This window comes from Augochlora pura, chromosome 7 (assembly GCF_028453695.1).
Source record: "Augochlora pura isolate Apur16 chromosome 7, APUR_v2.2.1, whole genome shotgun sequence".
In the NCBI taxonomy this organism is placed as follows: Eukaryota; Metazoa; Arthropoda; class Insecta; order Hymenoptera; family Halictidae; genus Augochlora; species Augochlora pura.
This window is the reverse complement of record NC_135778.1, coordinates 24,660,703-24,687,788: the sequence shown is the minus strand read 5'-3', so window position 1 is coordinate 24,687,788 and position 27,086 is coordinate 24,660,703. Positions and strand designations below refer to the sequence as shown.

At 34.6% G+C, this 27,086-nt stretch overlaps 6 protein-coding genes across 6 annotated transcripts; 3 read left to right on the top strand and 3 right to left on the bottom strand.

Annotated features, from left to right (window-relative positions):
- Window positions 1-1,457: 1,457 nt before the first annotated feature.
- LOC144472727 (protein-lysine N-methyltransferase EEF2KMT) lies at window positions 1,458-3,223 on the top strand. The gene is made up of 5 exons (XM_078186049.1): window positions 1,458-1,848; window positions 1,920-2,048; window positions 2,116-2,307; window positions 2,391-2,874; window positions 2,958-3,223. The coding sequence occupies exons 1-5, from the start codon at window positions 1,675-1,677 to the stop codon at window positions 3,062-3,064; spliced, it is 1,086 nt and encodes a 361-aa protein (XP_078042175.1). The 5' UTR covers window positions 1,458-1,674; the 3' UTR covers window positions 3,065-3,223.
- Betaggt-ii (geranylgeranyl transferase type-2 subunit beta) lies at window positions 2,504-5,360 on the bottom strand. The gene is made up of 6 exons (XM_078186050.1): window positions 5,185-5,360; window positions 4,767-4,871; window positions 4,235-4,591; window positions 4,006-4,150; window positions 3,744-3,919; window positions 2,504-3,638 (listed from the first exon to the last, which is right to left on the bottom strand). Exons 1-6 carry the CDS (start codon window positions 5,185-5,187, stop codon window positions 3,420-3,422), a joined length of 1,005 nt encoding a protein of 334 aa, XP_078042176.1. The 5' UTR covers window positions 5,188-5,360; the 3' UTR covers window positions 2,504-3,419.
- A 128-nt stretch (window positions 5,361-5,488) lies between these two features.
- On the bottom strand, window positions 5,489-8,634 carry LOC144472089 (WD repeat-containing protein 43). Its single transcript, XM_078184795.1, has 7 exons — window positions 8,403-8,634; window positions 7,446-7,940; window positions 6,926-7,367; window positions 6,549-6,855; window positions 6,181-6,422; window positions 5,812-6,005; window positions 5,489-5,697 (listed from the first exon to the last, which is right to left on the bottom strand). Exons 1-6 carry the CDS (start codon window positions 8,598-8,600, stop codon window positions 5,824-5,826), a joined length of 1,866 nt encoding a protein of 621 aa, XP_078040921.1. The 5' UTR covers window positions 8,601-8,634; the 3' UTR covers window positions 5,489-5,697; window positions 5,812-5,823.
- Window positions 8,635-9,605: 971 nt separating this feature from the next.
- Window positions 9,606-11,670, top strand: Max (MYC associated factor X). The gene is made up of 4 exons (XM_078184796.1): window positions 9,606-9,778; window positions 9,834-9,893; window positions 10,463-10,697; window positions 10,792-11,670. The coding sequence occupies exons 1-4, from the start codon at window positions 9,740-9,742 to the stop codon at window positions 10,971-10,973; spliced, it is 516 nt and encodes a 171-aa protein (XP_078040922.1). The 5' UTR covers window positions 9,606-9,739; the 3' UTR covers window positions 10,974-11,670.
- A 401-nt stretch (window positions 11,671-12,071) lies between these two features.
- LOC144472091 (uncharacterized) lies at window positions 12,072-12,638 on the bottom strand. The gene is made up of 2 exons (XM_078184797.1): window positions 12,372-12,638; window positions 12,072-12,299 (listed from the first exon to the last, which is right to left on the bottom strand). The coding sequence occupies exons 1-2, from the start codon at window positions 12,636-12,638 to the stop codon at window positions 12,072-12,074; spliced, it is 495 nt and encodes a 164-aa protein (XP_078040923.1).
- A 2,956-nt stretch (window positions 12,639-15,594) lies between these two features.
- On the top strand, window positions 15,595-25,616 carry Hex70c (hexamerin 70c). Its single transcript, XM_078187966.1, has 13 exons — window positions 15,595-15,813; window positions 16,270-16,603; window positions 17,007-17,425; window positions 17,523-17,839; window positions 18,102-18,457; window positions 18,561-18,948; window positions 19,065-19,080; window positions 21,687-21,926; window positions 22,090-22,426; window positions 22,770-23,170; window positions 23,531-23,850; window positions 23,965-24,341; window positions 25,101-25,616. Exons 1-13 carry the CDS (start codon window positions 15,595-15,597, stop codon window positions 25,556-25,558), a joined length of 4,182 nt encoding a protein of 1,393 aa, XP_078044092.1. The 3' UTR covers window positions 25,559-25,616.
- Window positions 25,617-27,086: the final 1,470 nt, after the last annotated feature.

The window sequence follows — 27,086 nt, the reverse complement described above, 5'->3', positions numbered from 1 at the left end:
TAATGTAATTGAGAGACTGATATGTAATTGTGAGAGAAAAATGTATTTACTATATGTACATGATGTCATGAACTGAACATTAGTTAAATATTATTTTTATCAGGTCAGATATGGAATTGAATGTTCTTACATATTTTGAAGCTATATGTATATATTAATTGTACGCATGCGCATATGAGTATAAACTTACATATGTATTTACGAACGTTTGCTCGCTGGAAATTGGTTACGAGAAAAAAAAGTACGAGTTTCACCTCTACAAGAATTCTGCGCATAGTGATGACATTGTTATCACTATACCTCACCAATCACAGTCATCGTTGGTCATTGCGGTCATTGACTATAACTATGATTATGCATTGATAATCATCATGAAGTTCAGTTGAATCCAGTGATGGCATATCGCATGCTATAATTTTCGTTTGATTAGCTCATTTTGGACAACTTGATTCTAGTTATTCTTACCATACTTATATCACATAAATCTAATGACGGTAACAGAGTACATAATATACATCGATTATTGCAATGTAACAATATTATAAAAATTTACAAAAATACATGTGATAATAAAATACTTATGTACATATTCGAAGAATTCCATATAGACTTACAAGTTTAAATATGAATTTTTATTACACTTTGTTCCCTTTGCTTTTTTAAATAACCTCAATTTGGATTCATTCAGTTGTTACGGTTTGAATTGTCTGGATGTAGGGAATTTGATGTGGTTCGGTTGCCCGTGGAGCGCTGAACCGCTCTGCTCGTGAAAGGTTGTAGAGAGTTGTACAACTTTGAATATTTTAAGCAAAAACTGGTACTTTATTGATAGAGCTCTATGATCTACTTTCTTTGACTGTCGAATAAAGTCTGTCCGTATTTTCCCGAGGAAAGCAAGTTTTATTCCTGCGTTCCTTCTGGTTCTTCCTTCCTTGTCCAATAGGAAAATTGGGGTCCTCTAGCTGGATGCTGATTCGTCGGATGGCTCATCTTCTGGTTGCAGATTGGTGGTGATTGGTGGTTCGGCGGTGCGCGTGCGGCTGGGAGTGCGCGACGGTCGAGCGCGCAGGGGCAAAAAGCCCGCCGAAACGAACGGAGTGGGGTATGCCGCGCGCGAAGACCTCGGTTCAAGGACAGCGTGAAAGAGAGAGAGAGAGGTCAGGGAGAGTTCCGAGAAGTCCCTAACTAACGGTTTTCGACGTGCAACACTTTAGCGGTCTGGATTTGTTACTGTGACTCGTTTAGTTTGTGCAACATTGTAGAGGGTCTTGCGAGAGCCGACGTGACATTGTCTATACTCCTCGATTAGTCTTGCTAAAGAAAGCAAAGGTTTGACGATGAACTTCGTGGGAACTCTCTCATTGTCTCTTTACATATTCTTAGTTATTCCTCTCGGGCGATACAATGTCTCTATATAAATATGCGATATAAATTCGTATATACATTCGAACTTCCCTCCTGCCGCCATAAATTGAAACGTATAGTCCGTAATATAAACAAGTGCCTATGTTCGCGTCGCTCATGAAACGTGATAACGTAACACAGTATATATTATTGTATGTATCTACATAACGTATGTACAACACGATGGAATGATAGATAGAATATTTCTGTTCTGTGTATGACACGTGGATTTGATCAAAGACAATTTGTATGTACTAAAATTTTAATAAAATGAACGGAGACTTAACAAACACATCTAATTTTACCAATTCGACAAATTTACTGAATGCGAATTTATTTAATAAAGAGTGTTCAATAAATGAAAGCAACAAGTGTTTATTTTATATGACCACTGTAAGGGTCCAATTTCTTTGCTGTACACCACTGCACAAAATTGTTATATTTGTATGTAAATTCTCATTTGTTGTTTTAAATAAATCTTTCAACTTTATTATTTATTTACGCATAAATTTTAGGATTCTGAGCAAAATGTTTGCAGAAAACAAAAAGAGATTTTAAAGCATACAGTAGATAATGATTTACTAAAGAAATATCCTGTTAAACGGTCGTATCAGCGAGCATTCTTAAAATTACTTATGAACAAGGTACAAAAATATGAATTATGTAACTATTCATGTGTGCAATTTTTTATTCATACTGCCTTTTAATTAGATTGAACAAGGGGGTGGTAAAGTTCATGATGACTTGTATACTGCATATTGTGATTTGATATCTACCCCGCAAAATGAATTAATCCATTATAGACACTTTTTCATAAACTGTAATGATTCATATGATCGTATAACACTTCAAGAGAGTACAAATATTATATCAGAAGGTACAACAGGACTATGTTGTTGGCAGGTTGTTTATTATTGGAAGGAAAAATGATTCTATTTTTATTACAAAATTGCAGTACCAATTGTAATAATATTCATTATTCATAGGGTGCACTGGAACTAGGTAAATGGTGTATCGAGAACAAACCTGAATTTCGCAACAAAGTCATTTTAGAACTTGGTTGTGGAGTTGGATTGACAGGGCTGTCTGTTATCAAAAATTGTTCTCCAAATAGATATATTTTCACAGATTGCCACAAATCAGTCTTAGAAATGGTCTGTACAAATGTAAAACTTAATTTATTAGACAATGAAAAGATTGCAGAAATAGACAGATTAGGATTACAAACAAAATATAATAATACAGACATAGAAATAGTAAAATTAAATTGGGAACATATAAATGAATATTTGAATGAACACAGGATTGTACCAGATGTAATAATTGGAGCTGATATTTTATATGAACCGTATTCTTTTAATGCATTAGTGTTGGCATTAAAGGCTTTTCTATTCTTTAACAATAGATATGCCATTATTGCAGGAACAATTCGTAATGCGGACACATTTTCACTGTTTTTACATACCCTAGGTACTTAATTTCATCCAATGAAAACTAGACATATTATGATAATACATCATAACATTAACGTTTCTGTCTTTTTTTTTCTTCAGAAATACATGATCTCTCTTATGAAGAATGCAATACACCGAAACAAACAGTAGTTATACAGGCAACAGACGGACCTATTAAAATACTAAGAATTTTCCAGAAGCGGTAGTAATAATTACAATGTAATATATTACCATAATACAATAAATAATAATAGATACTTAATAAGGATATAAGAAGTAATTATTTTATCATTCTGCGAACCATTTCATTGAACATATATGTTTCATACTAACATTCTATTATTAATAGTGTCGTGCTTATCCCATTTAATTGTAATTTTGTTTGCAGTAACTTGCATTGAGCACATTTTTTTTTTAATATAATACATTCGGTATACACTGTAAAAACGAGCAATGTTGAGTGTTTAAATAAAGAAGTGAAAATAATTCGTGCAAAAGATTTACGTTGTATTTTTGCATTTCTTATTGAGTCGCAAAAATTTCATTATTTGGAAATAAATATCAATCACTTTGGTCTAGCCTGGTAGGTTTCAGCTGTAACCTTTGTATAACATACTCTGGCATACAAAATGTTGGATTGATCCTTTTCAGTGGATAATCAGCTTTTAAAAGAGAAAGTGCAGTTAATCCAAACAAGGTGTGAAAAGGATCAGCAACATCTCCAGGACGATCACTAAAGCCTCCTGATTCTGTGTCTTGACATGCTAATATAAATTTTACCTATAAATTAATGTAAAACAGTTAATAACAAATTTACTTACAAATATTATTTGCAAATTAAATAATTATGTTGTAAAAATTTAAATTTTCTGTGAGCATTCATACCAGTTGTTCCTTATCAACCCAATGAAGTCGTCCAAGAATTGTAAGCGAAGATAGAACCCACCAAGAGTAACAAACATCGGGTAATTTTTCTGGTCTACCATTTAATCCTCCAGATGGAAGTTGCCTCTCACAAAGCCACCAACTTAATTGATCTGCATCTACTAAATTAAGGCAACCTGCAACAGTTATATTATGAGTATAATGAACGTAAAGTTGTACTAAAAACAAACTGCTACTAGAAACAGGCAATGGGAAGAATTACCAGTTATTGACAGTAAACCCACGCTACAGTAAATCATGCCAGCATGACTTTCACCACCAGGCTTTGACCCAAAACCACCATCGAAGTTCATAGATTTCATCACATATTCAACTGCCTTATTAACGTCAATGGCATCCAGTTGATTCTAAAATAATAATATTACATTTCCTCTCAATTTCATTTATATGTATAACACTATTATTCAATTTCATTTTAACAGAGTACTAACCAGAAGTGCTAAAGTTGCTACAGCACAGAAAGAAAATCTGATATCAACATCGCCCCAAATATCACCTGTAAAACTTCCATCTGGTTGTTGTCTTTCTTTCACATATTTTACAACTTTCTCTACATCAATAACATCAAGAGCATCATAGATACAGAGTATTTGTATCGCACTTAAAGTGTGAAGAATGTGAGGATCATGTTGCAAACTTGCTGCTATGCCGCCACTTTCTGTTTGACATTGAGCTATGAATTCTAAAACCTCATTGCGATTAATGTGTTCAAGTTTGCCCATAAGATCTAATGCAGTTAGACCCCAGTACATGCCAGACATTCGCATGTGTTCTGTTATGCAATACATCTGAAATAATTACATATTCTTGTACACGCATTGTCATAATAATGTTTATAATTGTCATATATTTAATGAAGTTAATATAGTAACTCAACTATCATTTTAAACATTGCAACTATGAATAATTATTTGTTCGTATTGTAAATTGCTTACGATTAATAAGTCGATTATAACTACTTACATATTCATCTTTGTCTGTGCCATATGAAAGTAAAAAATTCGCATGCTTTTCCAACAGCAAATCAGGAACTGGTGATGGAAGTTCAATGTCATGTTTTAACATTGGCTAAAAAATGAATTACACGTATATTTGAATTTTAACAACTCTGTAAATTGTTGTAATAATTACAATAAAGTATCATTATTATATTAAAATCACGAATTATAACCTCCCTGCTAAAGTGGAGTTCACATTTCGAAAGAAATCAGAATATAACTTTGATTATTAAAATTATAAATTGTATTAAATAAACATACTTGTAAAAAAAAACTGAAAACCAAAAAGTTCTTATATTTATGTTAAATTAATAAATGAGTTTACGACCTATGATAAATAATAACCTATACTATAGTTAGTCTTAAAGTGTTCTTTCTCTTACCATATTACAATAAAGATTTTAAAAAATGCCAGGTCACTATGTTTTACTAAGCCAGATACATTTAAAAAATTTGCAAAATTGTTCACACTCCTCGAGTTTTCTATATAAATTTTCAAGCAACATATAAATGATCAATGCTTATCTAACCTTAAAACTTTAATCATGTCCTAGGTTAACACCCCTTGTGACAGGTGGCAGAAGGCGCAAGCGTTTAAGAATGATATATACACATTCTTTAATGGTTTTTAATACTTTTAATATAATACATTAATTTGTGAGATGATAAAAATTATAAATATTTTATTATTTTCGTTTCTGTCTTTAGTTAAAATTTTTAATTGAATCATTTTAAAAGAAAATAGAAATTTTACTATATGATATTAAAATTTGATTAGTCTTATATAAACGCAATGATAATAAAACTAAATAATTGATATAGAAAAACGTAATTTATTTATTATTTCGTGTTCATTTCTTTCCCACATTTGTTACACCCAGGAACTTGAATATTTACTGGAACAAAATAAAAAAATTATTACAACGTTTCATATTAAAATAATGTAGATTTTAACAGCATTTTTATTAGAAAAATTACATTTTCAAAACTGTTTAATGTAAAAGTTGTACCTAAATTAATATTTAGCTGGATATAGACTCATCATCCTGGTTTTCATTCACGTCTTCTTCATCAGAGTTTGTATTCCTGATATCTTGTTCATTCTGTTCATCTTGTTCATCCTGATTAGACAGTTCCTCCCAATTTTCATCGGATTCACTCTCTAAATCTTCATCTTCGATTCCACCATCTTCTTCCGAAGAATCTGTTTAAATTCACTTTTATTAAATTTAGTTGAACGACTGGGGAAAACAAGTTTGAGGTTTTAAAAAGATCGAATTGCAATTTATTAATTTTACGTGAACTTTCAGAAAATACGTTGGATAATATTAGTGTTAGATTATCAAATTGCATTTCAAGGTGGAATTTTCTATACAAACCTGAATCTTGATACACAAAACAAGTTTCTTCTTCTTTATTTTGTTCTGCAACCGTTTGTGAAATCTGGCCAGTGATAAGGGAAACACGACCCTTTAGCTTCGAAATGTCTGTCAGGAGTGCCAGTTTTGCATCGATTAAACTTAGAATCGGTCCAAACGATTGCATGAGATCTGCTTGCGATAGTAAATGACCCGCATGAGCCACCAACAATGCTTCCAGCCATCTCACAGCCATTTTACTTCTATAATGGTTCAATAATGAAAATAAATAAATATTTATAAAATCAATTATTATTTGATTTGTTATTAGTTTAACTAGAACATATACAGAAATAATAAGAGAACTAATTAACAGGTGAAAATCTTACGCGAAAGTTTTACCCTGGAGCAAGATGGTTAGTTCTTTAATTAGTGGACCAATTGCCTGTACTGGTAATTTGGCTATAGTATTCCTAATAATAGATTCGTTTTTTGTAACGAATACAGTGCTCAAAATAGTCTTATCTTTACTATTTAATCCTTGAAGCAAAAGTTGTGCCCTATTACTACCTGAACTGGTACTTTTTCCTACATTACTGGGTTCAGTATTTAGGCTTAGGTTTTCCAATCTGTCTTTTAACAACAACTGCGATCCAGAATTGCTTCTATTTCTTTTTGGAGCAGTCTCGATTAATCCTGTGTATGAAACAACGTATAATAACACAATTAAATAATAATGCTATAAAAATGGAAGACAGATATTCACCTGGTGCAAGGTATTCTACATTATCTTCAATTATAGTAGCTTTAATCTTGGAAATTTCCTCCTTCTTCTCTTTAGTTTTTTTATTTTCAGAACGCACCAAACATTGTACTTTCTCAGAGAAATCTGGGATCACCCTCTCAAACATGGGATTAAGATATGCACCATATGCCAAGAGTAGTTTTTGGTCATCCATTAACTTCGCATCTAAGATAGGAATTTGTTGGACACTATCTTTTTGACTTATGTCAGAAGCTACTGCAATACTCAAGCTAGGTTTCAGTGGCTTTGCACGACCGTTTTGTTGGCATTGAAACAGGTGTGCCTGGCCTGACCTAGTTACTACCAATACAATCACCTGAGACTCCTTAGATATGTTTACAGAGACACTTACTGCATCATCTTGTAGGGCTAAGTTTGCCACAGCTGTTCTATCAGTTTTGTTCTGGAAATATTATATGATTTATTATACTCATCACGCGAACTGAAATTGTTAATTGGTAAATGAAAACGCATCTCTTACTTCATCTAAAGCCCAAACGCTAAGGCAACCATCGCCACAAGCACCACTAATTACATAATTACTTCCAGATGGTGTTTTTACAATAGAAAGACATGTCACTTGATTAGCATGGCCTGTAAATGTTTTTATTAACTGTTTTGAAGCTAGATCCCACCACTTGACTACTCTTTCCCCTGACAATATGCTTTTTCCATCCTCTGAAACTGCCAGGGACGTTGTCTTTCCCTTTCCAGATTTCCATTTGCATTTCACTCCATTTTCTTTAAGGTTCCAGTGAATAATGTGATGATCGTCTGCTGCACTGAACAGACCAACATTCTCAGACCAGGTCAAAGCTGTAACTGTACCACTGTGACCTTCCAATTGATTAGTAACTAACGATGAGGCTGTGTCATAAAGAGTAATTTTTCCATTTGTAGATCCCATAGCAATAACACCTTTGGGAGCTGACTCCTCTGAAATTGACTTCCTTCTGCGCTTTTTCCATGGTGAAGGCTAGAAAATTACATAAAAATGTTTATTATTTAGTGTGTACTATTGGGAAAGGGAAATAATAAATTAAAGTTCTATTTAACTGGAAATCTAAGAACATAAAATAGTCAGCTTACTGAAGTTCTCTAATAAAAGAGTGTTATTTTAAAATGATTGAAAGTACGAAAATGACCAGAGATATTGCGAATAATAAATGTGTTAATGATTTCCTAAATACTTATACCAAAACATGGTTTTAGATATTATTTCTTGAGATATTCACAGTATATTACAAACCACATTTGCTAGATAACCTACGAATCTGTTATGAAAAGCTTTTAATTTATGCAAGAAAAAGAACATGTTGATCTTTGTAATCAAACTCGTAAAGACTTTTAATTTATGTATGCTGGTAGGGTACGCAAATGAAAGGAATAATAAGCTGACACTTTAAATAAATGTGAAATAAAAAAGCACATGGCTCACCGTGGTATTTGTTGACGAAGAGTTGACATAAAGCCAAGTCAAAACACAACAGGGAGAAGAGAGATGGAAATTAGAAATATATTCTTGTTTCAAGCGACTAGTGAATGTGTCCCAAATTTTTAACTTCCCGTCATTTCCACAATTAGCGAAATATTCACCATCGAAAGAAAAAGCGGAACAATTAACGGCGGCCGCCATGCTTGAACCGTGGGTGCTATGAGGTGAAGTTGTGAACATGTATGTGAATCTGTAAGAATATGTATATAACTTCAATTCATATTTAAAATTACACGAATTAGAGTAAATCCTTATAAAATTGTTAAGCTATTTATAATAGTTATATATTATTATTATTCATGTAAATAATATAGCAACAATTCTCTCTTTGGGGTAATAGGAATTAATTTTCGCTATTAAATAATTTAGTAGGAAAGTGGCATGATAATATTAGCGATATAATCGTCAATTAACAAAAAGCATTATATTCGCTCCAGAATATTTTTAAAATATTATATTGAATTCCTTTCAATATCATTTATAATGAAATGCATGTGGTGTCATCTAGTAGATGATGCAGTATTATTAGTAGTAGTAGCTTCAATATTACATTGTAGATGATGCCATAGATATGTTTGAACTGTACTGGTGGAGATAAATTCTACTTTGTTGACAACGCTAGATCTTTATTTTATCAATTAATTACACGTATGTATGTATTTATAACAGGAATTATATATACAAAGTTTATTTTTTAATTCTAAAATTAGTAAATGTAGTTCTGTGATAAGATTGAGAAGACTATTTGATTTGCTTACTGCGTTGAAATTGAATTTTATTATTGTTGCATATTCTAATCTGTTTTTACAGCAAATCCATTTTTCAGTAAGAAAAAGATTTCAGCTACAAATACATGAACCCTAGAACGTGAAACTCAAGAGAAAGATATAATATAAATCTGTTCTTTTATAATTTGATCACAAATTACCCAAAACTGTAAAAGAAATAAATATTTGGATTAAAATGAAACTTAGAATACGGGTAAATTGATTGCATGTACGTGTTGTATTAAATTTTATAGTGAAATCCTACTATAAGAATATCATAGGGAAATAATATAAGAAAAATCTCTAGGTTCTTGCTACATAAATTTCTGAGACGTATGTTTTCTTATAGAATCGTACGCGTTTCTGTTTGTACATACAACATACACCATACAAATCAGATTGTAGTCACTATACGTAGTGTCTACGTTTACATATGTGTATGTATACGTATTACTCAAATACTCGATAAAGGGTTTTGTTTACCAATTACTCCGGCAACCGAAGGAAATTATAATGAGTGACGATGATCGAGACATCGACATTGAGAGCGATGTAAGTCCATAAAAGTGCCCTTTCAATGAGTCTTATTAAAGACGTCGTTTTTCAGGAAGGTGACGACTCCGACTCTAGACAGAGGCATTCGAATAACACCCAATATTATTCTCAAGTAAGACCCCTGATTATTCTCGATTTCGTTACTACTTTCTTATTTTGTGTTTTTGATTGCAAATCGATCGCTAATATAAGCTTAATCGATCTGTAAAGTGTCAGATTTAAATATTTTTGAGGTTAGTTTGACGTCTTCTATCTAAACAACCACAGAGCACAGAAAAAATTTATTATCCGTGCATTGAATAAATGAATTTCATTTAACTATAATTTAAGAATTTAATGAATTTGCGATTAATTTACAAGTGTAACCTCTATGTTCTTCAAGCTATCTGTACATACATGAAGTTGTTTGTAAACAAACTGAGAATTTAAGAACAAAGCTAAGGAGACTGTTGTCGAACTGATAACTTGGGTTGCATTGTTCTTTTTTATGCAATATACATGTATCAAACTGTATTCTGTCATAATTTTTGTTTTACTAATTAATTTTTTTACAAAAAGGTTAAATCTTACACAATGCTATTGAAGTTCAATACTTGTCTTGGTAAAAAGAATATTAATCAATATTGAGATGTAATATACTGTAATGTAGTGTTTCATAAGAATCTTTTCTTCTACTTTTAGGCAGAAAAACGAGCACACCATAATGCATTAGAACGTAAGCGTAGAGATCATATTAAGGATAGTTTCTCAAGTTTACGAGATTCTGTACCAGCGTTACAGAGTGAGAAGGTTGTAAGTAGAGCACAAATACTGAAAAAGGCTGCTGAATATATACAATTCATGCGCCGTAAGAATTCATCTCATCAACAAGACATAGATGACCTGAAAAGACAAAACAGTCTTCTAGAGTCCCAAAGTAAATATTTTATTTTTATTGTCAAAACTATCGAGTACCCAATAGAACTGAATGCAAAACCTATTGAATTTTGTATCAACTGGATTGTTTACAGTTCGAGCTCTGGAGAAAGCAAAAATTACAGGCAACTTCGCAGCTGAAACTTGCGAAGTTACAAAGTCAGAAGGTGTACCAATGTCAGGATATAACGATACAGAATCTGAGTCTTCAGACAGTGAAGCAAGCAGAACCATACGCCAATCAAAAAAGCTGAAAGTTGGAGGTCTCCATCATTGACCAATGGTTTGACCCAAGCTTTGTTGTCTTAAAAACTTATTTTCTCATGACAACCGAATTCTATATAAATATTTATTCCCCCTGCCCCTATAAAAAGATTATGAAACACAAGGACATTTGTTCACTGAAAATCGAAGGGTAGATCAATGTTTCAGTGAAGTATTGAATGTCTTAGAGCCAGTGTACAAAAGCGTACAAAGTATAGGTAGCGTTATGCTTATTCAAAGATTGATATAAAAGAAGAATACATTTGTGAATCACACTTTGGGACAGCCTTTTAAAGTATTGAATTTATAAATTTGTAGAACGTTTAGCATTGGTTTGTCGAGACCGATTAATCATTTCCTAGAATTACTATTGTATAATAATATTATCAGATTCTGTTATATTTTAGATTATTGGTAATATAATGTTATTTTTGTAATTCCGTTTCAAGTGACTGTATCGATTCCATAATATTCCGACGGTTACTATATTCAAAGAAAGCTTCTTAGTTTATCTTTTACAGTTATACATTCGACTACATAACTAGTGTTTGTCACAAATCTTTCAACATAATAATTATTTCGTCGACTAAAAATATGTGCTCAATTGCAATACGAAATTTTTGAATTTATTTTATCGTTTAAATAAGAGTTTAATTATATTAATAAAAATTTTAATATTATTGTAAGAATAATAAAAATTTAAAAAAGGGTTTACGTAGTTATTTTCACTTGTGTTCATCCTAACGAATGATAAAAAATAATATATAATTTCAAGTATCCATAAAATATCTAATTTTTACTATTTTTGATTAAATTAATGATATGATTAAATATATTAAGGAATCTTGATATAGTAATAAATATTTGAACATACGTAATTTTGTTACATTTTTACGCCAGTTCGTTGAATAGCTGACAGTTGACGAAGCTCTTAAAATGATATTTTCGTTTGAATCGTTTTAGGATTATTATGTACTTATTCTAGCGCTAGTGTCAATGCGCATGCATCAATAAATTTGAATTCTGAGCTAGTATTTCGTACATCGTTTTAATAAAATTAATTAAAACATGAAAACTGATGTAGCAATTTGTCTATTTTCTGAATTTTCTATTAATACGATCCACATACTTTAGCTATCTCGGTCTGTTTGCACTTATTTGTTTTAACAAAACCAGTAGTTCGTTTTGTAGGTATTGTGCGCGTGAGATCATCGAATTTGTTGTCTGGTAATGTAATGTTGTATTTTGGCAATCTAATCTCACTATCATACCGTCTAATTGGCGATCGAAAAATGTACACATAATCATGGTATTCCGCGAATACGCCAAACGCTGTAATCTTTTAATGAAATATTAAACGTTTACATAGCTACTGATAGGAAGATTTTAATTCGAAAAAATAGAAACTTACTCGAGTAAGAAGATTTACTTCTTTTAAGTATTTCAGTAGCTCGGTTAACCATAAGTCGAATTGCTTAATAAAATCCACATTAGAAATACTACCAGTTGTAGTAAATATTCTTTCTGGTGGTTTTAAATGACTAGCTTTGTAATCGTGCACTTTTTTTCTTAAATTATTTGTCCCAATTCTTGACTTTGTAAGAAAATCAGCGAACTCGGACATTGCCATAAGTAAATCAGCTTCCTGAAGGGTGCCCATGTATCCTGATCTGGGCATTTCACTTTTCAAAATTTCGACAGTAACTAATTATATAACAGTTTGAATTAAAAGATAGCTTTATGCAACCACCATTCGTATTTTTGTTAATTCGTTAGGTAAATTTTTCTAAATCTTAAAAAATTTACAAAATAATGATTAGACATCAGTTGTTGGTTACCATAAAAATGGTTCTTGAAACATTAATTATGATGAAATGATTGCAACTATCTTCATGTTATTGAGTACATAATTATAAATTACATTTTTTAATACTATAAAATGACACATAAAAACATTGTAAATTACATAATAATTACTCTTTTTAATTATTTGCACAAAAAAATTATAGCATAGAAAAATTTTGAATAAGAATTAATCAACTTTGACTCCGCGATAGATCATCGTAGGATGATGACAGTTTTTTAAATTAAAACTTGAAAGATAATGTTTCTGGATTTTACATATGTAAGAGTAATGACAGAAAATTGTCGAACGCTAAAAATCCATGCTTAATCTAATTAAACAATTCGTACACAAAACAATTAAATTTAAAGACAAATTGTTTGTCGACAAACCCATAAAACAATTTATGCCTAATTAAAGAATCGAATATAAAAAGTTGTAGAAACAATTATTGTCATTACAAGTTCTAATAATTCAGAAAGCAGTCTAAAATATTTTCAGGCATAAAAAGAGTTTGTAAAGTAAGCGACAAGATTTGTTACGCATTCAAATAGAGTCTGTGGAAGATATTAGAAAACATGGCGAACCATTGTAAAGCGATTAGAGTGAAATTGACCGCGGCCAATGACCCAACAATTGTACCCCTTATCAGTGAGACGATTAGAATTTATTTGAGAATTTTGTTGTCTTATTTCGCATGGTCCATAAACGTGGAAATTTACATGCTGCATGTTGGAATCTATTCACCCCGTTCACGCAAATATCTAGAAAGAGATTTACGAGCTTGTCTTCATTATGAAAGTCTCCTGTGAGCCATTATCAACGCGATAATAGGTTTAAGTCATATTTTCACGAATATTAATTATAATTTACACCAAAATTATCTTGGGGCCAATCTTTTTCGATTCACCCCAATATTTCTTTCCCCGACCGATTTCAGGCAGAAAAACACACGTTTCTATTTATAGTATTATTGCTTAATTGCACCTTTTGACTGCATTACATTTCTCTTGTAACATTATTTGTTTTTCATCCCGCTAACTACTAAACTAGATCCAATTAAAATATTATATGTAATGTTTTAATATCATATGAAATAATATTTTTAGTAGAAAATATTTATAATAACTTCCTGCGATGTGTATCAAATTAAATATTTAAAAGATAAAATATTCGAAGTGAACTATACTATAATATTAAAATGTATCAAAGTAAATATTTCTAAAACAGTATACGTTCATGTATATTGAACGAACTCTTTATAAAATTAGAATACATTAAATTAAATATTTAAAAAATGAAATATATTTGATGAACTACTTATATGATTAGAATGTATCAACGTGAATATTTATAAAATAGGATATATTCAACGAACTGTTTATGAAATAAGAATATATTAAATTAAATATTTACGAAATTAAAAGAAAGATGTGTTATACAATTAGGATGTTGTAAAGTGTATATTTACAAGTTCGGGGTGTCTCGAATTTAATTGTAATTTTGTAATGTTCTAAATTATAATTTTTAATGTTCCTGCAAAATGGTTTCAATTCAAACCAGAGGTCAATGGATAGCAAAATGTTGTAATATCGGTTGGCAAATTCCACCGTGTGGTTGACAGTGTCAACAGTCGAGCAATTTGGTTGATTACGGAAAGGCGAGGGAAGTTGATGAATCGAGAAGAATAACAAAAACAGAGATAAAACTGAGGATTCTGTATGTATATGTGTGCTTGTAATTCGATAGATTATGCGATAGTTAGACAGTATTCATAAAAATTTAGCGACATTATTAACTTTTTACTAACTTTCAGTAGTCAAAATTATTGAATATTCAATTAGAAATGATCCCCCATTCATTTTGTACATTTTTAGAGATACTAATGTGAAGGAGAATAAATGAAAGCAATTTAATTAAAAGACAATAACAGATAATAAAATCTGATCTTATTGCTATACAAAAACGTAGCCTGCAGCTTTTCTTTCCCATTCGTTGAAATGAAAATGTTACGAAATTGTGGAGTTATTCGTTCATTTCGATACTCTAGTTTTTGGAGTCTTTGATTACTGGTTGCCAGTTTTTGAAAATTAAATCAATTTCGCGATTTCTTTCAACGGTTTCTAGAGGAAGGGCATCCTCTGTTGCGTGATGTAATTAAATTCTCCTCGAATCCTTAATTGTTGAAATAAATTCAAAAGTGTCGAACGAAGTTGCCTAGTTAAAATTACGGGTTTCAGTTCCGTTTTAATATTGCTTGAACATGGACAAATGTTCATAATATCATTTTTATTCCCTTTTATTCTCTATTATTCCCGCATAGAAGAGAATATAAGAATATAATAAGTATTCATCTCTAAAGCTCTCTCGGTTGCATCGGAAAAAAAATTCAGAAAGTCGAAAACATGCACCGCAAGAGGCGAAAGAGTTAGGCAGTGTTATGCGATTGACTGTATCCCTGTAGAAGAATCGATGGCATTATAATCAGTTGTTATCGGTGAAGCAGTGTGTGCCAATAAATTGTTTTTGACCCACTGTATTTTGCAATGAACTATCAGAGAAGTACGTAACAATAAAATAATCAAACGTAATAACACACGCGACGTTCCTTCGAACGGAGTGACACGTGTACACATATATCAACATTGTTGAATGCAAGAGAGAAAGATTAGGGGGTCTCAAGCGATTGCATTATTAGAAATAAGTATAAAAGCTGCCCGTGCCGGTGGAGCCAGCGCACAACGTTCGTCTGACTTCGTGAACGACTGGCTTCGCCGAGAAAATCGAGGGGATGTTGAAGATTGCGTTGCTGTTGGCGCTTGGCGCTTTTTGCGCCGTCCAAGCATCAGGATCGGACAGTCGCACCGCCAATGTTGAGTTCCTGCAGAAACAGAAGAAAATATTCGAAATTTTGCTTTATGTCAGCCAGAATGATCTGAACGACGCCGAGTACTACAACATTGGCAGAAGTTACAATGTGGAGAGCAACATCGACATGTACAACAACAAGGTGAATTGGACATTTCAACGCCTAATTAAATTAAAATCAAACGGAAAAATAAAGCAGCAACATTTAGGATTGTTAGTAATTAATATTTAAAAGCTTTTCTTATTTGAGAGCGAAATGAAGGAACGATATTTTAAATATGTAGTAATAAACATTAATATTTCTCTCTCTCTATGCAATATATATCCGATTGTAGTTTATCGAATACATTTGTAAATTGCATTTTTTATTGAAATTCCATTATATGAAGTTTGTTTAATAAATGTGTACAGTAAATTCTTCCAAATAGTTCTCCAGCTTGGAAACAAAAATGTGAGGACAATGAGAGAAATTACTGTACATTCCACATAGCGATCGAGCAAAATGACGAACAACACGCTTTCTTTTCTTATCTAGCGAGATATTTATTGCAATTGCTAAATGTTCCTAAACATTCTTCGGCATGCTTTGTACTTTCAGGATGCTGTGAAGCAATTCATATGGTGGTACAAGCAGGGATCGTTGCTAGACAAGAACGCCCTGTTCAGCGTGTACAACCCGGAGAATGCGTACGAGATGAAACAGTTGTTCGAGATGTTCTACTCGGCAAAGGATTTCCAGACATTCTATAAAACAGCTTGTTGGGCCCGTATCAACGTGAACGATGGCGTATTCGTAGCAGCTTTCACGAGCGCGGTGTTCTACAGAAACGACTGCAAGTACATGAGACTGCCGGCTATGTACGAGATCTACCCGAATATGTACAACAACCTGTTCGTGATTCAACAGGCGCAGAACTTCAAGATGTCGAAAGGTAATGTTGATAAGCAGACTGCGGAGTTTTATGCGAAATAAAAATTGTCTGCACCGATTGAAAGATGTATGAACTAAATAGTGAGTTCGTTCTTCCTTTAATCATTTTGAAATCAAGATGTTAACATATTCAAATTCTTTAAATCTTTTTGCTATTTTAAATTTTCATATTCGATGTAAGGTGTTTCACGCAGCTGGACCTAGTCGTATCTCTTCAATGACTGAAGATTTACGTTTAAATAGAAAAGGTACTATTTAAAAATGATGCAAGTGATCTGAAAATTATTTAAATTACACCGTTTAAGTTTGTCTAACAAATCTGTTATTTATTCTGAAACGTTTGAGAACGTGAAACACCCCGAATCGTTAAAACATTATTTGACTAACAAATAATCTGTTTTCAGGCTGTGGAGCAAACTTTGGGCTCGACAACAACGATTCGTTCATGATTTACACGAATTACTCCAGCGCCTACATCCCTTATGACGAATCTGAGTACAAGATGGACTATTTCATGGAGGATCCTAGCATGAACGCATTCTACTACTACTTCCGACAGGTGTTGCCGTTCTGGTTGTCCAGCGACTACGTCGGCATGTCCAAGGAGCTGCGCGGAAATCTGTACTACTATTATCACCAGCAACTAATGGCCAAATACTATTTGGAACGTTTCTCGAACGGCCTAGGCGACGTCGATGACCTCAACTGGTACAAGCCCATCCAACCAGGATTCTTCTCTCAAATGCTCTACTCGAATGGCGTGCCTATGCCATACAGAAACCAGTATTCGGCCATTCCGTTTTACAAGAACAAGTATTTGAATGTACGTATAATACAGTGTCAAAGAGGCATTCTTTCTGGATGTTGTTACTATGGTCGAAACAGTTCTTTCACGAGTAAAATATCGATTAATATTTCAGGCTATCACCGGGTTCGAGTATCGTATTATGGAGGCCATTGACTCTGGCTTCTTGCAAGACGAACAAGGAAACAAGGTGAACATATATTCTCCGCAAGGTCTGTACTTGTTGGCCAACGTGATCGAAGGCAATTACGACTCGTGCAACAAGAAATTCTACGGAATGTACGATGCTTATGCTCGCGACATCCTCGGATTCAGCTACGACTATCAGAACAGGAACAAGATGATCCCCAGCGCCCTTCAGTGCCACTCGACCAGCATGAGGGATCCTTCCTTCTATATGCTGTACAAGAAGATCATGAACTACTTCTTCAGGTGCAGTAACGTTCATTCGATGATTCTCGTTAATATCAGTCGTTCCGAAAGTTTCCCCGAATATTTAGAACCGACACAAATCTACAAAATTGATTACAAGAATCTAAAACTAGACCGAGACGTATTTCTTGCGTCGCGAATTTTAAGCGACCTAGTAGTCCTGGCGTGTTTAAATTACTCTCCTGTTTTACATTTTAAAATCCCATTTTACGTTCCAAATCGAGGATGTTCAAATTATAAAATATTGCAATAATCTTTACAGATACAAGAAGAACCTGCCAATGTACAAACAGTCTGAATTGCAATTCCAAGGAGTGAAGATTGAGTCCGTGGACATCGACAGGCTGAACACCTACTTCGATTACTGCGACACTGTCATCAACAACGCTATTTCGGTGGAGAACTTCAACCATGGAAAATCACTGAAAATGAAGGCACGCCGTCCGTGTCTGAACTATCAGCCATTCTCTTACAAGTTCAACATAAACTCTGACAAAGAGGAGACTGCTCTCGTGAAGATCTTCTTGGGTCCTTACTTCGAGGGCGAAAGCCAAGACTATTACTATTTGCAGAAGTACTACAAATATTTCTTCGAGATGGACAGATTCACCGTGAAGCGTAAGTTTCTTTGTTTCTCCAAGAAATTACAAGTGATCTAACCGCATTTTAAACAATATCTTAGACCGTGCAACAACAATTAAACAATCGTATAACTTTGCAGTTTCCGCCGGTGCCAACAACTTGGTCAGAAAGAGCTCCGACTCGATGTTAACAATGCCGGACATGATGCCGATGGACCAGTTTATGGAGAAATTGAACAGAGCAATCAGCGGCAATGAACCCTTCAAGTACTCCGAGAGACAGTTCGGCTTCAGTTCACGTTTCACTCTTCCTAAGGGTAGTCCTAAAGGAATAAAGTACAAGATGTTCTTCTTCGTAAGCCCCTACCAAGAGAACAAACAATCCTACTACGAACTACCGTACTTCGGCAAATTTTTCTACGACGGCAAGGCTCCAGGGTTCCCGCTGGACCGTCCTCTCTACGCCTGGAACTACACCATTCCGAACATGTTCTTCAAGAACGTCATGATCTACAACACATCTAAATAGTCGGCGATGGATCAAGAATCCCCAGAACAAGCGTTTTCATTTTTGCTTTTAATCTGTGACGCGAGACTCGCTGAATAAAGAATTTGATTTTAAATTTGTTTTCAATTTTAACAAGCCTGTCGTTCATTGTCGTACAACATTTAAACCTAAATTGTCTCCATTCCTTCGGCATCATAGTACAAGAAACTGACTGACACGATGAAAGAAAACAATTGGATTAATACGAGGGAAGATACTTTTCCCAAGGTCGTTAATATTTTCCCGTGGATAAGCTTTACCTTTTACAGGATGTTCTGAAGTCCAAATGCCCTTCGAAAGTCGAAAATATAGGGTTTAGATAAGCGGAAGATTATTAAGAAACAAACAGCAAGCGTAATCGCTTTTTCTGTCCCGTAGAGACGGTATCGTAGCTTTAAACAACGACCATGAGTTTTTCTTGACGATTTGTCAAATTAAGCCATGCAATACACCCCGACGGAAGATACCGTATCGATAATTACTTATGTCTCGATAGAATGTCGTGGGGGATCATTAGTAAATGATAGGAACGTTTAAAAACAGTTTTGCGGTAATAAGAGATGGTTCGCTGAACAAAGGTGCGGCATTTTGCATAAATCATGAAATTATCGGGTATCGTTAATGAAACATATGCTAATGGAATGAAGAAAGCTTTATGTTATAATAGCGTGCGGATAGATAAAAGGTATCTGTCTCAGCTGTGATACCGTGTTTTCATGTATAATTATGTCGCTCGTATTCCAAGCGTTACCGATATTACTCTTGATTAGAAATGTATCGACACCGATGCACGTTAATCGCGACTGTGCAGAATATGTTCCCTAATCACCCTGTGTTTGTATAGAGATTAATTTCTCATCTTCGTTTTACGATCATAGCTGGACGCTTTGGAGGACTTGTTTAAAGAATTGCGTTTTTTTCAGACGAATTTCTCGACGGTGATTTTTAATTATATTTGCGATAATGTTTGAAACACTTTAGGTTACTTGATTTTTAAATACTGATTCACAGTAAATATTGTTGTGCCACTTATACTTGTATTCTGTTTCTTTCTGATTTTATAGTTCTAAGTAACATGTTCTAAGTACCATTGTATTATTAAGTATTTAATTAAATGTTACGTAACGATTACATTGCATTCATGTAATTGGTGCATGATACGTTTATATTACATAAAGATATAAATATTGATATATACGAAAGATTGTTGTGGTTCTGTTGGACTTTTATCAGTTTGTTTAAATGACCAGACTTAAATCATATTTCGTTTGACCTCGATGTCACTCGATGTCATTCGATGTCAAAATGTCAAACGGATATCGATAACCAGCTTATTTACGGCGATTTTGTTTTTACGATAAAAATGTTGCCGTTACGTAATACTGAAAACAAGGACTCTGTCGAATTAATCAATTAGATGTTTCATTATAAGTAATAGTTTCATAATATTTGTGTAACTTGCTCTTTCATTCATCAATGATATTGAAACTGCATCATCGCCGACCGCTTAGTTGGACATTTCATTATCTAGATATCGAAACTTCGAATTCTATGTTAAGAATTTTTTAGAATAAAAATTCAAAATTTAATTCACTAAAAATTAACTGTTCTTACTTAAACAAAATCGGAAGCCGTAATTTCTCTATTTAATAGACAATAATAAAAAGGGGAACAAAGAAATAATGTTTAGGTTTATTTCGTGAATGTCTTATTAACATTATGTACTAAATTAGACTGTTTAAACAAAGTAAGATCTATTTAGAAACGTAATGGATTTGCACTTTAAGACTTTTAAAATTGCGTTTATGAAATATTTATTAATCCACCGCTATATAGAAAATAGCATATGTAATAGGATGCATGAATCCACGTCACAAGTAAACCTTTGAGATTTGTGAGATATTACTGCGCTATGCTTTTATCATTAAATAATGGATTTTTACATGCTACTTTCAGTACTTGATAACAAATTTTCGAATTTTGCAAATTCACTCATAGTCCTAGGGTCCTGCTGTACCAGTATTCAAAATTTTATACAGTAGTACTTTGATTATCCGAATTCAAATATCGATAGTTGATTTCTTTACATTTTAGATAAATTATTACTAGAATAATAGAAGGTAAGAGATGAGTACAAGGATATTACACTACATTATTCTTAACTGATTACGATTATTAAACATTGGAAAGAAATTTTATTTTAACTCGGATTATTTATTTTTCTTTTTATTGAACGCTGTTTCGTAACCCAATACAATTTAAAGAAATAAATTTATATCATGCGATTTTTAATTTTGACTTTAATATTTTTACAATCTATTCAGTTTCATATCTTGTAAACAATCACGAAGAAATATTAACAGAATAGTATAGAATGATGGATCGAGGTTTGATCGAGATCGTTCGATAATTCCATCGTTATTACTTCGAATAATTAAAAATCGAAATGACTAATTCGGTCAATCAAGGTTCTGCTGTACATACACATATATGCACATTGTGTAACACAGATTAGCCAAAACGAGCAACATTTAGGGACGCCAATGATAAACGTAAAACGAAAAATCGCGGAGAAGCGATTACTTGATTACAACCGGGGAACAGGCAAATAATACCACAACTTTTTCCTCTTAAAACGATAAATCGATCAAGGTGGGGATGATTCATGGTGTATAAAAACGGCGGGGCACGTACGGATCCGCAATTCTCGACCGCGGAGTTTTACACAAACATGCTGCGACTGTGGTTATTGAGTCTGTTCGCAGTCTCGTTCATCGGGGCTGGTTGGGGCCACGAATTGTTCCAGGCCAATCAAGAATACCTGTCGAACCAGGCGAAGATCTACCAGCTCCTGTTCCGTGTAACCCACCCCGAAATCGCAAACACACGGCTTCACGAGCAAAGCGAGAAAGCCAATCCCCTGTTCTGCTATCCAAACTGCCATCAGTTCAAGGACCCGGTAAGTATCCTTTTTCTATCTCCTCAACAATGGAATCCCTTCGCTACTGGAAGAGAATCAGACCCTTGCCATTAAAATGTCTACAACTAAATTTGTCATCGCGTAACCACGCAGGCCACTGTAACCAGGGCCGTGTAATTAATTGTTGCTCGTTTCTTTGCAGAATGTCGTATGGACATTCGAGAAGCTCAGAGTGCGCGGAACTCTACCGCGAAATGTAATCTTCTCCATCTACCAAGACTCTCACCTGGCCCAATTGAAGGCCCTGACCGAGCTGTTCTTGTCTGCGGACAGCTTCGACACCTTCTACCACACCGCCGAGTGGGCAAGCGTTAATGAGAACGAGGGTCTTTTCGTTTTTGCCGTGTACACTGCTGTGATTCACAGACCGGATACCAAATACCTGAGACTGCCGCCATTGTACGAGTTGTACCCCTACGCCTTCTACAGCGCAGATGTCATCAAGGCTATCAACGACCACAAGATCTCCTATCTATTCAGTAATGGTCCTCTTTATCTATAGAAAATCTTCTTGTTATCAGACGCGCGATATCTCATTGCAGTATATTGTGCCTTTCGGAGGAACTTTTTCCTATTAATGCACGATGAGGGTTCAGAAATACGTCGCTTAAAGAACTGCCTAATGCAGAAGACTTAATTAACTATCAAAATTTATAATCTTTATAATTATTGGAGCGGAATGCCGGCTCTTCTCAAATTGTCTATTTTTTTTTTCTTTAGAAGCTGAGAATTTATCGTACATCCTTTTTCTCTGAACCTTGTAATCTGTCCGGTGTCCTGTATACGAATACGTTTTTAACTTGAAATTTTGAATTATTCCAGGCAGAACCAGACCCGAAACAGAACCGTTCGTTGTCAATTATACCGACAAGAACGTAAACAATCAGAACAATCTGGAAGACAAGTTGAACTACTTCGTCAATGATATTGGCCTGAACGCGTACTACGTGTTCCTGCGTTTGAACAACCCGTTCTGGTTGAACAGCACTCTCCTCGACAGCTCAGGTTACCGCGGTGAAGAATTCCTGTACGGTCACAGTCAATTGTTGAAGAGGTACAACCTCGAGAGGGTTGCGAACGAATTGCCGTTCGTCGAGAACTTCTTATGGACCGAACCGTTCCCCGTCGGTTACGAGCCGTCTTTGACATTCCACAATGGATTGCCGTGGCCCCAGAGGCAGCCGTACAGCAAACTCTCTAAGACTTCCTACAAAGACATCATTGTAAGTATTCGAAAATGGGTCGACAAATGTGGATAGCCATTAGCATACGTAATAATCAGTAGATAATGTGCAGTTTCTTTAGGGACAATGTCAAACAGAATTCAGTAACTTCTGCCACATTGTTTCTCAGCTTCGTGTCGAGAAATAGATAACTTCGGAAGAGGAGATACGATTATACTTATGTAGTGTTAACATCAACAGTTAATTTCACAACTATTAACATCAACTACAGTAATCGCGTACCTCTTCTTGCCAAGTTGATAATATTTTTGTTTTCAAGCTTAGTTCTCTGACAAGGATTGCTGCTTACTCAAGTTGCTGGTCCATGTTTTTATTACGTAACTGACTTGTTCATTGCAGGACATTGTAGACATTGAAGCGAGAATAAGGACCGCCATCGACTCCGGTTTCGCCCTCAACGAGCAGAACAAGTGGGTCAACGTTTACAACTTGACACACGGTTTGAACACCCTTGGAAACCTGATCGAAGGTAACGTAGACTCCATCAACAAGAACGTTTACGGCAGCATTGATAAGCTCAGTAGAAAGATCTTGGGACGCGGCAAAATACCGGTGACCGACACCACCGTCATCCCCAGCGCTTTGGAAACATTCACTGGCTGTTTGAGGGATCCCGCATTCTACAGAATCCTCGTCAAAATTAACGACCTCTACGAAAGGTAATCTCATCTGTGAAACCATCGATTCATTCTAAATCAGATCCGTGCAGTTTCAAGTCTGATTAGGCCTGATGCTGAGAATCGTAGGGGAATCATTGAAATTAATGGTTACAGATACAAGCTCCGCCAAAATGGCTACAGCAAGGGCGAGACCTTGACTCCATTCAAGTACGAGGATAAGCACCACAAAAAGGTCGAAGCAGCACAGCATTTGACACTCAAGAGCGTCAACGTTACCGAGTTGATCACATTCTTTGACGTATACGAGTCATCCGTTATTATCAACAATCCATTATTTAAAACCGTCAAGATTGCGCAAAACCGTCTGAACCACAACAACTTCAAGTTCTCTATCAAGGTTTCCAGCGAGGTACAGACCAAGGCAGTCGTTAAGATTTTCCTGGGACCGAAAACCGACGTGTACAACAATCCCATCGAGCTGCCACGTGACTACAATTACTTCTATGAAATCGACAACTGGCTAGTCGCTCGTAAGTTTCGAACAATCCTTGAATCGTGATCGAAAAATATTTTTCGTAGCTATTTATTAATTCTATATTTGTCATATTATGTAATAGGACAATTTGTAAAGAGGAGATACGATCGTTCGAACCTAGCGGCTCGTTCTTATACACGTATCAGCTCTTTCAAAGTTGTCCAATTTTTGTTTATAAGTTGAGACACAATTTGAGAGAATTTATTGCGAACACTCTTCGTCGTGCTGTTCCGCTAGCTTTCAGTGGGTTTCATTCTGCTTCCTTGCACCAACTCTTTGAATAGGATGCTTTTTAGAGTCATCGTATACAGGGTCTTCCAAAATTCACTTACAATTGGGAAATAAGAGGTCCTTACGGTGATCTTAAACAACTTCATCCTTAGTGCGAATGCAATCCGCGGTTTTGTTTACGAGTTATCAACGAGAAAACATTTACCAATGTGAGACGAGATCATCTGACGCGAGGCGGCCGAGCCAATGAGCGGAACTGTCCGTGCGGATTCGTCCGCTTATTGACTCGGCTGCCTCGCGCCAGTCGAGCTCGCCTCTCATTGGTCATTCTTTTTTGTTAATAACTCGTAAACGAGGCCGGAAATTGCGTTTGCGTTACAGAAAAAGTTGTTTCAAATGACCTCAGGAACCCCCATATTCTGATCGTAAGTGACTTTTGGAACACCCCGTATTCTTACTACCGCGGCTACGTTAGATACGCTGACATATTTGATTGTATAACATTCGAACACATTTTCCACAGTGCAAAGAGGAAACAACTACATCGAACACTACAGCAACGACAGCTCCTTCTACTACCCCGACTTTGAGCCAAGCGATGTTTACTACAGAAAAGTATTATCCACGGATACTCCCTTGTACCTCGAGAAGAGGATCGCTGGTTTCCCACAAAGATTACTGTTGCCGAAGGGTGACGTTGCCGGAAAACAGTACCAACTGTTCGTGTACATCAACCCAATTAACGAAGAAGACGAAGTCACGTACCATTCCAGAGTGTTCGGTAGCACCCTGTTCGACAAGTACTCGTTAGGTTTCCCTCTGGACAAGCTTCTCAGTGGATGGACACAGAAACAACAACAGAACTGGATCTTGCAGGACGTGACCATCTACCACTGTGGCGAAACTCCCCTCGACAAACACCATCCAAATTGCCAGTTGCCGCATTATAAGCGACATTTAATTAGTAGCGATACCTATTGAATATGATTTTATATGTTTCTAGGGGTTCTACTTAATTTTTGACTGTTTATGATACAATTATTTCGTTATATTCTACGAGTTAAACGGTACTTTTAAATTATGGTACAATAAACGACACGATTTGGCGTCTTCTTGTTAATAAAACAAAATTTAGTTCGACAATGATACTATGTAGTTACTTATTGCTGGTCCAGCCTGATGTTATTTTCGACACGTTATATGCGGGACAGATATTAAATATTTACCTTTCCAAAAATTCACTTTCATTGGTTTTATATCCGAATGAAATATTGAAGACCGAAGATTCTAGAACAGAATCTTGGCTAATTTCATACCGCGGTTTTTCATTGGTTTTATTTCTATTTAATTTGTTGTAATACGCGCAGCGTCTTTCTTATCCTGCGCATTGAAATATCTTCGTTATCGTTTGCTGATACAAACAAATCTGTTAGGGAAACTTTGTCTGGTTCAAAGCTAAGAGTATTATGATTTACGTTCTTCTCTTTTTGGTCTTTTCTGAAGGTCATTTTTGTTCAATTATTATAAGTCATCGTTGTGTTCTGTACTGCGGCGCACATCAAGACGAATTTAACTACTGCTGATACAGTGACCTTTAAGTGACCTTAAATGAAAAAGATTCAATGATTTCTCGACGTGACAAGATGTTGTGGAATAATTTTGATAAGAAAACTTGAATTTACACGTGCCAAGTATCCTCCAATGGAATAAAACTATGCAATTTATTTGTTATGCTACTTTAGAGGATGTAGTTTACAATTTTGATGTTACCGCAAGTGGTACATGGTTCGAACACAATGGAACGAAATATTGTTTGCCACTTTTCGTTTAACAATTGAGAAAGTCTCGATTATGGTACTCACCGTAGACAACGGTCTACGTAGATTATGTAATAGCGTTTAGATCCTCGAATTCTTCTTTAAACAGTTGTTGCGTAACGGAAGAAATGAATGAAGCATGAAATGCTATTTCTTTGCGTGTAATAAACAACGGTTTCTCCCCAATTTCTTCATGCGTCATTCACGGTTATACCATGACGATTATGGGAAAATTTTAAATAAATTGCAATCGCAATTTCTAGGTCGTCGACAATTGTAAATATCATTTGAACAATTAAATGAAGCATAGTATGAAATGTTTGAACGGAACAGTGTAAATAAATTAATTAAAAATAAAGTATGAAAATAAAAATAAATTATTGAAACAATTAAACGAAATTACGGGACGCGTGGTGAAAAATATAAAGTGTAAGATACGAAGATAATTAAAGAGAATACAATATTTGTATGATTAAACTGGAGTAAATTTTGAAATACTCGAGCGATTAAAACAAGTATAAGATATTTGAGCAGTTGCAAAAATTAAGTATGAAATATTCGAGCTACTAAAAGAAGTAGGCGTGAAACGTGTGACGAATTAAAATAGACACGATGTTAAATATTTAAACAATTAAAAGCAGTATAGACATGACTAAATATGGCTGTAAAACACTCGAGTGTACAAATTACAT

Excerpts from the sequence above, each read along its gene's own strand:
- Hex70c (XM_078187966.1), top strand. The coding sequence starts at position 15,595 with ATGTTGAAGATTGCGTTGCTGTTGGCGCTTGGCGCTTTTTGCGCCGTC. Across the intron at positions 23,171-23,530 it reads CTTCCTACAAAGACATCATT|GACATTGTAGACATTGAAGC; the intron begins GTAAGTATTCGA and ends TGTTCATTGCAG. Across the intron at positions 23,851-23,964 it reads ATTAACGACCTCTACGAAAG|ATACAAGCTCCGCCAAAATG; the intron begins GTAATCTCATCT and ends TAATGGTTACAG.
- LOC144472727 (XM_078186049.1), top strand. The coding sequence starts at position 1,675 with ATGAACGGAGACTTAACAAACACATCTAATTTTACCAATTCGACAAAT. Across the intron at positions 1,849-1,919 it reads TGCACAAAATTGTTATATTT|GATTCTGAGCAAAATGTTTG; the intron begins GTATGTAAATTC and ends CATAAATTTTAG. Across the intron at positions 2,049-2,115 it reads TAAAATTACTTATGAACAAG|ATTGAACAAGGGGGTGGTAA; the intron begins GTACAAAAATAT and ends CCTTTTAATTAG.
- Betaggt-ii (XM_078186050.1), bottom strand. Across the intron at positions 4,592-4,766 it reads GCACAGACAAAGATGAATAT|ATGTATTGCATAACAGAACA; the intron begins GTAAGTAGTTAT and ends TAATTATTTCAG. Across the intron at positions 3,639-3,743 it reads GGGTTGATAAGGAACAACTG|GTAAAATTTATATTAGCATG; the intron begins GTATGAATGCTC and ends ATTAATTTATAG.
- LOC144472089 (XM_078184795.1), bottom strand. The coding sequence starts at position 8,600 with ATGGCGGCCGCCGTTAATTGTTCCGCTTTTTCTTTCGATGGTGAATAT. Across the intron at positions 7,941-8,402 it reads CTTCGTCAACAAATACCACG|CCTTCACCATGGAAAAAGCG; the intron begins GTGAGCCATGTG and ends GTAATTTTCTAG. Across the intron at positions 6,006-6,180 it reads TTTTGTGTATCAAGATTCAG|ATTCTTCGGAAGAAGATGGT; the intron begins GTTTGTATAGAA and ends GAATTTAAACAG.
- Max (XM_078184796.1), top strand. The coding sequence starts at position 9,740 with ATGAGTGACGATGATCGAGACATCGACATTGAGAGCGAT. Across the intron at positions 9,779-9,833 it reads ACATCGACATTGAGAGCGAT|GAAGGTGACGACTCCGACTC; the intron begins GTAAGTCCATAA and ends GTCGTTTTTCAG. Across the intron at positions 9,894-10,462 it reads ACACCCAATATTATTCTCAA|GCAGAAAAACGAGCACACCA; the intron begins GTAAGACCCCTG and ends TTCTACTTTTAG.
- LOC144472091 (XM_078184797.1), bottom strand. The coding sequence starts at position 12,638 with ATGCCCAGATCAGGATACATGGGCACCCTTCAGGAAGCTGATTTACTT. Across the intron at positions 12,300-12,371 it reads AAGTAAATCTTCTTACTCGA|ATTACAGCGTTTGGCGTATT; the intron begins GTAAGTTTCTAT and ends TTTCATTAAAAG.